At 50.5% G+C, this 13,052-nt stretch overlaps 1 protein-coding gene across 1 annotated transcript in view; it reads left to right on the top strand.

Annotated features, from left to right (window-relative positions):
- LOC311122855 (uncharacterized protein) overlaps positions 1–10,693 on the top strand; it is a gene marked incomplete at both ends in the record, with an annotated part of 63,600 nt that extends 52,907 nt beyond the window's left edge. Inside the window, 4 exons of the mRNA XM_084197170.1 lie at positions 2,233–2,447; positions 6,183–6,313; positions 9,024–9,151; positions 10,572–10,693. Of these exons, the coding sequence (XP_084053296.1) occupies positions 2,233–2,447; positions 6,183–6,313; positions 9,024–9,151; positions 10,572–10,693 (596 nt within the window). The remainder of the gene's footprint in view (positions 1–2,232; positions 2,448–6,182; positions 6,314–9,023; positions 9,152–10,571) is intronic.
- Positions 10,694–13,052: the final 2,359 nt, after the last annotated feature.

The raw sequence follows: 13,052 nt of genomic DNA, 5'->3' as shown, positions 1-13,052 counted from the left end.
GCTGCAGCTGTGTCTGTTCCTCTCAGACAGGACATTATCTCTCCCGTGTCAGCACGGCTCAGTGTTCCTCTCAGACAGGACATTATCTCTCCCGTGTCAGCACGGCTCAGTGTTCCTCTCAGACAGGACATTATCTCTCCCGTGTCAGCACGGCTCAGTGTTCCTGCTCTCTCAAGGTCTCTCCAGCCACCGGCCCCCCTGACAAGGTGCATTCTGTTGGGGAGGGCTGAGTAGGCGATGCTGAGGCTAAGGGTTCCATGCCAGGCCCTGCTCTCTGGGGACACAGAGAGAGAGCAGAGAGCAGAGAGAGAGGAGAGAACAGAACAGAGAGGAGAGAACAGAGAGGAGAGAACAGAGAGGAGAGAACAGAGAGGTGAGAACAGAGAGGAGAGAGCAGAGAGAGCGGAGAGAGCAGAGAGAGAGAGCAGAGAACAGAGAGGAGAGAACAGAGAGAGAGGAGAGAACAGAGAGAGAACAGAGAGAGAACAGAGAACAGAGAGAGAACAGAGAGAGAGGAGAGAACAGAGAGAGAACAGAGAGAGAACAGAGAGAGAGGAGAGAACAGAGAGAGAACAGAGAACAGAGAGAGAGCAGAGAACAGAGAGAGGAGAGAACAGAGAGAGGAGAGAGCAGAGAGAGAGAGAGAGAGAGAGGAGAGAGCAGAGAGAGAGAGGAGAGAACAGAGAGAGAGGAGAAAACAGAGAGGAGAGAGCAGAGAGAGAGGAGAGAACAGAGAGAGGAGAGAGCAGAAAGCAGAGAGAGAGGAGAGAGCAGAGAGAGGAGAAAACAGAGAGGAGAGAGCAGAGAGAGAGGAGAGAACAGAGAGAGGAGAGAGCAGAGAGAGAGAGAGAGAGAGGAGAGAACAGAGAGAGGAGAGAGCAGAGAGAGAGAGAGAGAGAGAGAGAGAGAGGAGAGAACAGAGAGAGGAGAGAACAGAGAGAGGAGAGAACAGAGAGAGGAGAGAGAACAGAGAGAGGAGAGAACAGAGAGCAGAGAGCTCCTCCATCTGGCTGCCCCTCCCACACTGAGACAGGACAGGACAGGACAGGCCCAGGACAAGACAGGACACACACTATGGCTATTTGTAAGGTGGTGTACCACGTACACAGTTGATGTTGTGAATGAACTATGCTCTCTCCCCTGTCTCTCTGTGTGTGTTGATGTTGTGAATGAACTATGCTCTCTCCCCTGTCTCTCTGTGTGTTGATGTTGTGAATGAACTATGCTCTCTCCCCTGTCTCTCTGTGTGTTGATGTTGTGAATGAACTATGCTCTCTCCCCTGTCTCTCTGTGTGTTGATGTTGTGAATGAACTATGCTCTCTCCCCTGTCTCTGTGTGTGTGTTGATGTTGTGAATGAACTATGCTCTCTCCCCTGTCTCTCTCTGTGTGTTGATGTTGTGAATGAACTATGCTCTCTCCCCTGTCTCTCTGTGTGTTGATGTTGTGAATGAACTATGCTCTCTCCCCTGTCTCTGTGTGTGTGTTGATGTTGTGAATGAACTATGCTCTCTCCCCTGTCTCTCTGTGTGTTGATGTTGTGAATGAACTATGCTCTCTCCCCTGTCTCTCTGTGTGTTGATGTTGTGAATGAACTATGCTCTCTCCCCTGTCTCTGTGTGTGTGTTGATGTTGTGAATGAACTATGCTCTCTCCCCTGTCTCTCTGTGTGTGTGTTGATGTTGTGAATGAACTATGCTCTCTCCCCTGTCTCTGTGTGTGTGTTGATGTTGTGAATGAACTATGCTCTCTCCCCTGTCTCTCTGTGTGTGTGTTGATGTTGTGAATGAACTATGCTCTCTCCCCTGTCTCTCTGTGTGTGTGTTGATGTTGTGAATGAACTATGCTCTCTCCCCTGTCTCTCTGTGTGTGTGTTGATGTTGTGAATGAACTATGCTCTCTCCCCTGTCTCTCTGTGTGTGTGTGTTGATGTTGTGAATGAACTATGCTCTCTCCCCTGTCTCTCTGTGTGTGTGTGTTGATGTTGTGAATGAACTATGCTCTCTCCCCTGTCTCTCTGTGTGTGTGTTGATGTTGTGAATGAACTATGCTCTCTCCCCTGTCTCTCTGTGTGTGTGTGTTGATGTTGTGAATGAACTATGCTCTCTCCCCTGTCTCTGTGTGTGTGTGTGTTGATGTTGTGAATGAACTATGCTCTCTCCCCTGTCTCTCTGTGTGTGTGTGTTGATGTTGTGAATGAACTATGCTCTCTCCCTTGTCTCTGTGTGAATAGGTCGTTCAGGCCAGGCGGTGGCTGTGCGGTCCAAGGTGTTTGGCTTCAACGTGATCTTCTATGACCCCTACCTGCAGGACGGCTTGGAGCGTTCCCTGGGCGTCCAGCGTGTCTACACCCTACAGGACCTGCTCTACCAGTCAGACTGCGTCTCTCTGCACTGCAACCTGAATGAACACAACCACCACCTCATCAACGACTTCACCATCAAACAGGTCCAGAGTAGAGACACACAGACAGACAGCTTGACCTTTACAGTAGAACTCGCTGACTCCCAGTGAGTTATGAATTACCTTTACAGTAGAACTCGCTGACTCCCAGTGAGTTATGAATTAACGTAGTTATTAATATGAGTTATTAAAATCAGACCATCCTGAACACCCAATCCTTATATAGATCAAATATTATGACACTATCAATCCACCCCGGTCTCAGCCGACAGCCAGCCTGTCCTGAAGAGCATCACAGTATAGAGAGATCACTGTGGTCCCGTCCCCAATACCACCCTATTCCCCTGTGGTCCCGTCCCCAATACCACCCTATTCCCCTGTGGGCCCGTCCCCAATACCACCCTATTCCCCTGTGGGCCCGTCCCTAATACCACGACTCCTGAGTGGCGCAGTGGTCTAAGGCACTGCATCGCAGTGCTAACTGTGCCACTAGATCCTGGTTCGAATCCAGGCTCTGTCGCAGCCGGCCGCGACCGGGAGACTCATGGGCGGCGCACAATTGGCCCAGCGTCGTCCAGGGTAGGGGAGGGAATGGCCGGCAGGGATGTAGCTCAGTTGATAGAGCATGGCGTTTGCAACGCCAGGGTTGTGGGTTCGATTCCCACGGGGGACCAGTATAAAAAAAAAGATATGTATTCACTAACTGTAAGTCGCTCTGGATAAGAGCGTCTGCTAAATGACTAAAATGTAAAAATGTAAATGTATTCCCCTGTGGGCCCGTCCCCAATACCACCCTATTCCCCTGTGGGCCCGTCCCCAATACCACCCTATTCCCCTGTGGGGCCCTGGTCAAACGTAGTGCACTTTAAAGGCAATAGGGTGCCATTTGGGACACAGCCCGTAAGAGATCACCGTCTGTCTCCGCCTCCACGAACCACAGACCCACTAGATGCAGCATCCCCAGCCTTTTTCAGCTTAAAACAAATCCATTCCTCCGCTCTGTCAAATGGAATTAGCGCCAGCCCACGGCTACAGCTAATACATGGACTGGGCTCCCCGGCTCCACGGGGGTGAGAGCACAGAGAGGGGAAATGGGACTGCTGTGTCAATATCACACAACAACACCAGACCCTGTCTAGTCTGACACCTGGTGGAGGAGAGGAGAATTACACCTCTTATCGCCGTTTCCTGTTCCTCTCTGACTCTCTCAGGTTGACTTCACTGCTCAGAGCTGCCGTCAGCACCACAATACCCCGTCTGGTCTGCCACCTGTTGTTCAACAGGAGCATTACACATCCCTCCATTATCGTTTCATGTCTGTTTTTATTCCCGCTCTCTGGTTGACTTCACATCTTGAGAGACAGAGAGAGCATCGAAGGGTTGTCTGAAGGAGAACAGAATAGAGCAGGCTGTATCTCTCCACCTAGTTGTTAACTCCTCTCCTCTGTCGAAGTGTTGTCTGAAGGAGAACAGAATAGAGCAGGCTGTATCTCTCCACCTAGTTGTTAACTCCTCTCCTCTGTCGAAGTGTTGTCTGAAGGAGAACAGAATAGAGCAGGCTGTATCTCTCCACCTAGTTGTTAACTCCTCTCCTCTGTCGAAGTGTTGTCTGAAGGAGAACAGAATAGAGCAGGCTGTATCTCTCCACCTAGTTGTTAACTCCTCTCCTCTCCTCTGTATCAGATTATCTTCCCAAAACGAAAGTCTCATTTTCTCTTCTTTTCTCTTCACCCCTCCAAACACAGACAGACTGCAGCCCTGAGCTTCCAAGTAAAGCTTTCTTTTTAGTGTGTGTGTGTGTGTGTGTGTGTGTGTGTGTGTGTGTGTGTGTGTGTGTGTGTGTGAATAAAGCACAGCCCTAATAAAATGAGGGCTTTTCATGTCCTGGATTCCATATTTTGTCTAGATTAAGGGATTACAGTTTCTTCCAAGCATATTAATTGGATTTTCCTGGAGCTGTTGTTTTTCTTGCTAGCAGGTGTTTTACACAGATATCTAGTACAGTTATCAACTGTCATTTGTTTGCTCAAATCAGTGCACTATAAAGGGAATTTGGGACTCACCCATATCTACAGCCAACTATGTGAGCTGAGCCAAGCTAGATCTAAAGTAGTGCACTATATAGGGAATAGGGTACACTTTGGGACGCACCCATGCAGACAATTGTTAAGGACTTTGACAGTTCGCCTTCAGAGCTGATTCTCCTCAGGTGTAGATGTGTCTCTACGGGGGGAGAAGACAGACAGTTCTCCTTCAGAGCTGATTCTCCTCAGGTGTAGATGTGTCTCTACGGGGGGATGAGACAGACAGTTCTCCTTCAGAGCTGATTCTCCTCAGGTGTAGATGTGTCTCTACGGGGGGATGAGACAGACAGTTCTCCTTCAGAGCTGATTCTCCTCAGGTGTAGATGTGTCTCTACGGGGGGAGAAGACAGACAGTTCTCCTTCAGAGCTGATTCTCCTCAGGTGGAGATGTGTCTCTACGGGGGGATAAGACAGACATGTTTGTGTATGCGTGTGCGTGTGTTGCCCAGGTGCTCAGCTCGTCACGTCTTAAGTAGAGCATTCAGTGGAGCATCAAAGAACAATGCAAATAGTCCGGGTGGCCATTTGATTAGCTGTTCAGGAGTCTTATGGCTTTGGGGTAGAAGTTGTCAAGAAGCCTTTTGGACCTAGGCTTGGCGCTCCGGTACCGTTTGCCGTGCGGTAGCAGAGAGAACAGTCTATGACTAGGGTGGCTGGAGTCTTTGACCATTTTTAGGGCCTTCCTCTGACACCGCCCTGGTATAGAGGTCCTGGATGGCAGGATGCTTGGTCCCAGTGATGTACTGGGCCGTACGCACTACCCTCTGTAATGCCTTGCAGTCGGAGGCCGAGCAGTTGCCATACCAGGCGGTGATGCAACCAGTCAGGATGCTCTCGATGGTGCAGCTGTATAACTTTTTGAGGATCTGAGGACCCATGCCAAATCGTTACCTTGGTGTTCTTGGGCACAGGGACTACGGTGGTCTGCTTGAAACATGTTGGTATTACAGACTCAGTCAGGGACAGGTTGAAAATATCAGTGAAGACACTTGCCAGTTGGTCAGCGCATGCTCAGAGTACACGTCCTGGTAATCCGTCTGGCCCTGTGGCCTTGTGAATATTGACCTGTTTAAAGGTCTTACTCACATCGGCTACGGAGAGCATGATCACAGTCGTCCGGAACAGCTGATGCTCTCATGCGTGCTTCAGTGTTGCTTGCCTCGAAGCGAGCATAGAAATAATTTAGCTCGTCTGGTAGGCTTGTGTCACTGGGCAGCTCGCGGCTGTGCTTCCCTTTGTAGTCTGTAATAGTTTTCAAGCCCTGCCACATCCGACGAGCGTCAGAGCCGGTGTAGTACGATTCAATCTTAGTCCTGTATTGACTCTTTGCCTGTTTGATGGTTCGTCTGAGGGCATAGCAGGATTTCTTATAAGCGTCCGGGTTAGAGTCCCGCTCCTTGAAAGCGGCAGCTCTACCCTTTAGCTCAGTGTGGATGTTGCCTGTAATCCATGGCTTCTGGTTGGGGTACGTACGGTCACTGTGGGGACGACGTCATCGATGCACTTATTGATGAAGTCAGTATGTCATCTGTATTGAGATACTTAAAAGAAGGATGCAAACAGATTTTTTGTAATAACTACATATTGGTGGTGCCCCGCTTTAGATCAAATCAACTCCCAACCTGCCCCCCCCCCCCCCTCTCTCTTTCATCTTCCTCTCTCTTTTGATCCCTCCCCCCCACCCCCTCCCTTATAGATGCGTCAGGGTGCGTTCCTGGTGAATGCAGCACGGGGAGGGCTGGTGGATGAGAAGGCCCTGGCTCAGGCGCTGAAGGAGGGGAGGATACGTGGCGCTGCCCTGGACGTGCACGAGACAGAACCGTTCAGGTGAGACACACACACACATAAGTGGACGTCCACTAGACAGAACCGTTCAGGTGAGACACACAGTGGATGAGGATATGGTTTCACCTGGCAGCAACACCCCCTACCAGCTCAGTATAGTTTCACCTGGCAGCAACACCCCCTACCAGCTCAGTATAGTTTCACCTGGCAGCAACACCCCCTACCAGCTCAGTATAGTTTCACCTGGCAGCAACACCCCCTACCAGCTCAGTATAGTTTCACCTGGCAGCAACTCCCCCTACCAGCTCGCGGCTGTGCTTCCTTTTGTAGTCTGTAATAGTTTTCAAGCCCTGCCACATCCGACGAGCGTCGGAGCCGGTGTAGTACGATTCAATCTTAGTCCTGTATTGACTCTTTGCCTGTTTGATGGTTGGTCGGAGGGCATAGCGGGATGTCTTATAAGGGTCCGGGTTAGAGTCCCGCTCTTTGAAAGCGGCAGCTCTACCCTTTAGCTCGGTGCGGATGTTGCCTGTAATCCATGGCTTCTGGTTGGGGAATGTACGTACGGTCACTGTGGGCACGACGTCATCGATGCACTTATTGATGAAGCCAGTGACTGATGTGGTGTACTCTTCAATGCTATCTGAAGAATCTCGAAACATATTCCAGTCTGTGCTAGCAAAACAGTCCTGTAGCTTAGCATCTGCCTCATCTGACCACTTTTTTATTGACTGAGTCACTGGTGCTTCCTGCTTTAGTTTTTGCTTATAAACAGGAATCAGGAGGATAGAGTTATGGTCAGATTTGCCAAATGGAGGACGAGGGAGAGCTTTGTACGCATCTCTGTGTGTGGAGTAAAGGTGGTCTAGAGTTTTTTTTCCTCTGGTTGCACATTTAACATGCTGGTAGAAATTAGGTAGAACGGATTTAAGTTTCCCTTCTTTAAAGTCCTCGGCCACTAGGAGCGCTGCCTCTGGATGAGCGTTTTCCTGTTTACTTATAGCCTTCACACAGCAACAAGACGTCAACAGAGGAGTGTTTGATGACTTGTAATCCTACACTACAGTAACTCACATCAGTGACACCTTCACACACAACGTAGGACCAGGGCACGGAGAGTGAGTGAGTAGGGAGGACTGAGAGAAGAAGAAGGAGAGGAAGTCTCAGCATCTGTTATCAGGGATGGAGAGGAGAGGAGGAGATGAGATTATGAGATGAGGAGAGGAGATGAGGAGAGGAGATGAGGAGATTAAGAGAGAGGAGAGGAGGAGATGAGATGAGGAGATGAGGAGAGGAGAGGAGATGAGGAGATTAAGAGAGGAGATGAGGAGATTAAGAGAGGAGATGAGGAGAGATGAGGAGAGGAGATGAGGAGAGGAGATTAAGAGAGGAGATGAGGAGAGGAGATTAAGAGAGGAGATGAGGAGATGAGGAGATTAAGAGAGGAGATGAGGAGAGGAGATTAAGAGAGGAGATGAGGAGAGGAGATTAAGAGGGGAGATGAGAAGATTAAGAGAGGAGATGAGGAGATGAGAAGATTAAGAGAGGAGATGAGGAGAGGAGATGAGGAGAGATGAGGAGAGGAGATGAGGAGATGAGATTAGATGAGGAGAGGAGATGAGGAGATGAGATGAGGAGAGGAGAGGAGATGAGGAGATTAAGAGAGGAGATGAGGAGAGGAGAGGAGGAGAGGAGAGGAGGAGATGAGGAAAGGAGATGATGAGATGAGGAGAGGAGATGAGGAGAGGAGATTAAGAGAGGAGATGAGGAGATGAGGAGATTAAGAGAGGAGATGAGGAGAGGAGATGAGGAGAGGAGATGAGGAGATGAGATGAGGAGAGGAGAGGAGGAGATGAGGAAAGGAGATGATGAGATGAGGAGAGGAGATGAGGAGAGGAGATTAAGAGAGGAGATGAGGAGAGGAGATTAAGAGAGGAGATGAGGAGAGGAGATGAGGAGATGAGGAGAGGAGATGAGGAGATGAGGAGAGGAGATTAAGAGAGGAGATGAGGAGAGGAGATGAGGAGATGAGGAGATGAGGAGATTAAGAGAGGAGATTAAGAGAGGAGATGAAGAGGCAGCACTGCCTGAAATGACTGATGGGGTCTGACACTTGTTCCCTCTCTACCTCCCCCCCTCTCTCTCGCCTCTCCCCTCCCCTCCCTCTCTCTCTCTCTCTCTCTCTCTCCCCCAACCCTCCCCTCTCTCTCTCCCCCCCAACCCTCCCCCTCTCTCTCCCCCCCAACCCTCCCCTCTCTCTCTCCCCCCCACCCTCCCCTCTCTCTCCCCCCCACCCTCCCCTCTCTCTCTCCCCCCACCCTCCCCTCTCTCTCTCCCCCAACCCTCCCCTCTCTCTCTCCCCCAACCCTCCCCTCTCTCTCTCCCCCAACCCTCCCCTCTCTCTCTACCCCCAACCCTCCCCTCTCTCTCTACCCCCAACCCTCCCCTCTTTCTCTACCCCCAACCCTCCCCTCTCCCTCTACCCCCAACCCTCCCCTCTCGCTCTCCCCCAACCCTCCCCCTCTCTCTCCCCCCCAACCCTCCCCTCTCTCTCGCTCGCTCGCTCCCTCCCCCCCAACCCTCCCTCGCTCCCTCGCTCCCTCCCCCCCAACCCTCCCTCGCTCCCTCCCCCCCAACCCTCTCTCTCTTCCCCCCAACCCTCCCTCTCTCTCTTCCTTCCCCACCATCCCTCCCTCTCTCTCTCTCTCCCCCCAACCCTCCCCTCCCCTCCCCTCTCTCTCTCTCTCTCTAGTTTTGCTACAGGCCCTCTGAAGGATGCTCCCAACCTGATCTGTACACCACACACAGCCTGGTACAGTGAACAGGCTTCTCTAGAGATGAGAGAGTCAGCTGCCACCGAGATCCGAAGAGCCATCACCGGTACGCCTGTTCCCCAGCACCTCACTAGTCAGGGACCGTGCACAACAAGTATTGCACCCGATTTTTTGCTACATAGCTCATTTTCATTTGCAGTACTATAACGTAAGGCCGGGATTCAATTCATGTCGTGTTGTACAGCAATGTCGACAAGGCGCCCTTTTAAAGACAACGTTCTCACGTTCACATTGAAAGTAAATGCTGCAGATGTCACCTCGGGTTGAATCCCGTCCTTATTATCCAGAATAACGTCGCTCTCTGGGGGTGCATTTAGTTCAGGCGTCCCTAACGGTCCTTTTCTAGGGTTCCTCTCCACACAGTTCACCCTGTATCTTCATACTCCCCCCTCTCCCATCTCCCATCTCCCCTCTCCCCTCTCCCCTCTCCCCTCTCCCATCTCCCATCTCCCCTCTCCCATCTCCCCTCCCCCCTCTCCCCTCTCCCTTCTCCCCTCTCCCATCTCCCATCTCCCCTCTCCCCATCTCCCCTCTCCCCTCTCCCCTCTCCCTTCTCCCCTCTCCCCTCTCCCCTCTCCCCTCTCCCCTCTCCCCTCTCCCCTCTCCCATCTCCCCTCTCCCCTCTCCCCTCTCCCCTCTCCCCTCTCCCATCTCCCCTCTCCCATCTCCCCTCTCCCATCTCCCCTCTCCCCTCTCCCATCTCCCCTCTCCCATCTCCCCTCTCCCATCTCCCCTCTCCCCTCTCCCATCTCCCCTCTCCCCTCTCCCCTCTCCCATCTCCCCTCTCCCATCTCCCCTCTCCCCTCTCCCATCTCCCCTCTCCCTTCTCCCTTCTCCCCTCTCCCCTCTCCCATCTCCCCTCTCCCCTCTCCCCTCTCCCCCCTCTCCTCTCCCATCTCCCCTCTCCCCTCTCCCCTCTCCATATTGTCCCATTTCCATTTCAATAGGTCCTGCACAGGCGTTATTAAATCTGGAGTTGGCCGTGGTCGCGTCCCAAATGGCACCCTATTCCCTATATAGTGCACTACTTTTAACCAGAGTTCATGGCGAAAGTAGTGCACTATGTAGGGAATAGGGTGCCGTTTGGGATGCATTCTTTGCCTCCCAGATAAGATCCACATTGTTAAATGATGTTAATTAGTGATTGTGTAGCCAGGCCATATATGTTTGTGAGGCACATAGCTAACATCTTCATCTTCCTGTATCACTCATTAGCACATAGCTAACATCTTCATCCTCCTTTATCACTCATTAGCACATAGCTAACATCTTCATCCTACTTTATCACTCATTAGCACATAGCTAACATCTTCATCCTCCTGTATCACTCATTAGCACATAGCTAACATCTTCATCCTCCTTTATCACTCCACAAGTTATGGCTTCAGTTAGTCTGTGCTCTGTATTAGAACTAGCCCTCTGTCTCTCTCTTTACATCTCCCCCCCCCCCCTCCTCTCTATCGCAGGCCGCATCCCTGACAGCCTAAGAAACTGTGTGAACAAGGAGTTCTTTGTGACCACAGGACCGTGGGCAGTAATGGACCAGCAAGGTGTCCACCCAGAGCTCAATGGCACCGCCTACAGGTAGGCTGAGGAAGCACAGCGACAAGTGTGACATCTACTGTGTGTGTGTGTTTGCTTCAGCATTCTCCCTTTAGTAACAGGGTCTAGTAACAGGACAGCTATAGTAACAGGACAGCTCTAGTAACAGGACAGCTCTAGTAACAGGACAGCTCTAGTAACAGGACAGCTCTAGTAACAGGACAGCTCTAGTAACAGGACAGCTCTACTAACAGGGTCTAGTAACAGGGTCTAGTAACAGGACAGCTCTAGTAACAGGACAGCTCTAGTAACAGGACAGCTCTAGTAACAGGGTCTAGTAACAGGGTCTAGTAACAGGACAGCTCTAGTAACAGGACAGCTCTAGTAACAGGACAGCTCTAGTAACAGGACAGCTCTAGTAACAGGGTCTAGTAACAGGGTCTAGTAACAGGACAGCTCTAGTAACAGGGTCTAGTAACAGGGTCTAGTAACAGGACAGCTCTAGTAACAGGACAGCTCTACTAACAGGACAGCTCTAGTAACAGGACAGCTCTAGTAACAGGGTCTAGTAACAGGACAGCTCTAGTAACAGGACAGCTCTAATAACAGGACAGCTCTAGTAACAGGACAGCTCTAGTAACAGGACAGCTCTAGTAACAGGACAGCTCTACTAACAGGACAGCTCTAGTAACAGGACAGCTCTAGTAACAGGACAGCTCTACTAACAGGACAGCTCTACTAACAGGACAGCTCTAGTAACAGGACAGCTCTAGTAACAGGGTCTAGTAACAGGGTCTAGTAACAGGACAGCTCTAGTAACAGGACAGCTCTAATAACAGGACAGCTCTAATAACAGGACAGCTCTAGTAACAGGACAGCTCTAGTAACAGGACAGCTCTAATAACAGGACAGCTCTAGTAACAGGACAGCTCTAGTAACAGGACAGCTCTAGTAACAGGACAGCTCTAGTAACAGGACAGCTCTAGTAACAGGACAGCTCTAGTAACAGGACAGATCTACTAACAGGGTCTAGTATCAGGACAGCTCTAGTAACAGGACAGCTCTAGTAACAGGACAGCTCTAGTAACAGGACAGCTCTAGTAACAGGACAGCTCTACTAACAGGGTCTAGTAACAGGACAGCTCTACTAACAGGACAGCTCTAGTAACAGGACAGCTCTAGTAACAGGACAGCTCTAATAACAGGACAGCTCTAGTAACAGGACAGCTCTAGTAACAGGACAGCTCTAATAACAGGACAGCTCTAGTAACAGGACAGCTCTAGTAACAGGACAGCTCTAATAACAGGACAGCTCTAGTAACAGGACAGCTCTAGTAACAGGACAGCTCTAGTAACAGGACAGCTCTAGTAACAGGACAGCTCTAATAACAGGACAGCTCTAGTAACAGGACAGCTCTAGTAACAGGACAGCTCTAGTAACAGGACAGCTCTAGTAACAGGACAGCTCTAGTAACAGGGTCTAGTAACAGGGTCTAGTAACAGGACAGCAACTAACAGGACAGCTCTAGTAACAGGACAGCTCTAGTAACAGGACAGCTCTAGTAACAGGACAGCTCTAGTAACAGGACAGCTCTAGTAACAGGGTCTACTAACAGGACAGCTCTACTAACAGGGTCTAGTAACAGGACAGCTCTAGTAACAGGGTCTAGTAACAGGACAGCTCTAGTAACAGGACAGCTCTAGTAACAGGACAGCTCTAGTAACAGGACAGCTCTAGTAACAGGGTCTACTAACAGGACAGCTCTAGTAACAGGGTCTAGTAACAGGACAGCTCTAGTAACAGGGTCTAGTAACAGGACAGCTCTAGTAACAGGACAGCTCTAGTAACAGGACAGCTCTAGTAACAGGACAGCTCTACTAACAGAACAGCTCTACTAACAGGACAGCTCTAGTAACAGGACAGCTCTAGTAACAGGACAGCTCTAGTAACAGGACAGCTCTACTAACAGGACAGCTCTAGTAACAGGGTCTACTAACAGGACAGCTCTAGTAACAGGACAGCTCTAGTAACAGGACAGCTCTAGTAACAGGACAGCTCTAGTAACAGGACAGCTCTACTAACAGGACAGCTCTAGTAACAGGACAGCTCTAGTAACAGGACAGCTCTAGTAACAGGACAGCTCTACTAACAGGACAGCTCTAGTAACAGGACAGCTCTAGTAACAGGACAGCTCTAGTAACAGGACAGCTCTAGTAACAGGACAGCTCTAGTAACAGGGTCTAGTAACAGGACAGCTCTAGTAACAGGACAGCTCTAGTAACAGGACAGCTCTAGTAACAGGGTCTAGTAACAGGGTCTAGTAACAGGACAGCTCTAGTAACAGGACAGCTCTACTAACAGGACAGCTCTACTAACAGGACAGCTCTAGTAACAGGACAGCTCT

The sequence above is a fragment of the Coregonus lavaretus genome (genome assembly GCF_964263955.1).
Source record: "Coregonus lavaretus genome assembly, contig: HAP1_SCAFFOLD_301, whole genome shotgun sequence".
Lineage (NCBI taxonomy): Eukaryota > Metazoa > Chordata > Actinopteri > Salmoniformes > Salmonidae > Coregonus > Coregonus lavaretus.
This window is presented reverse-complemented; position numbering and strand designations above follow the sequence as displayed.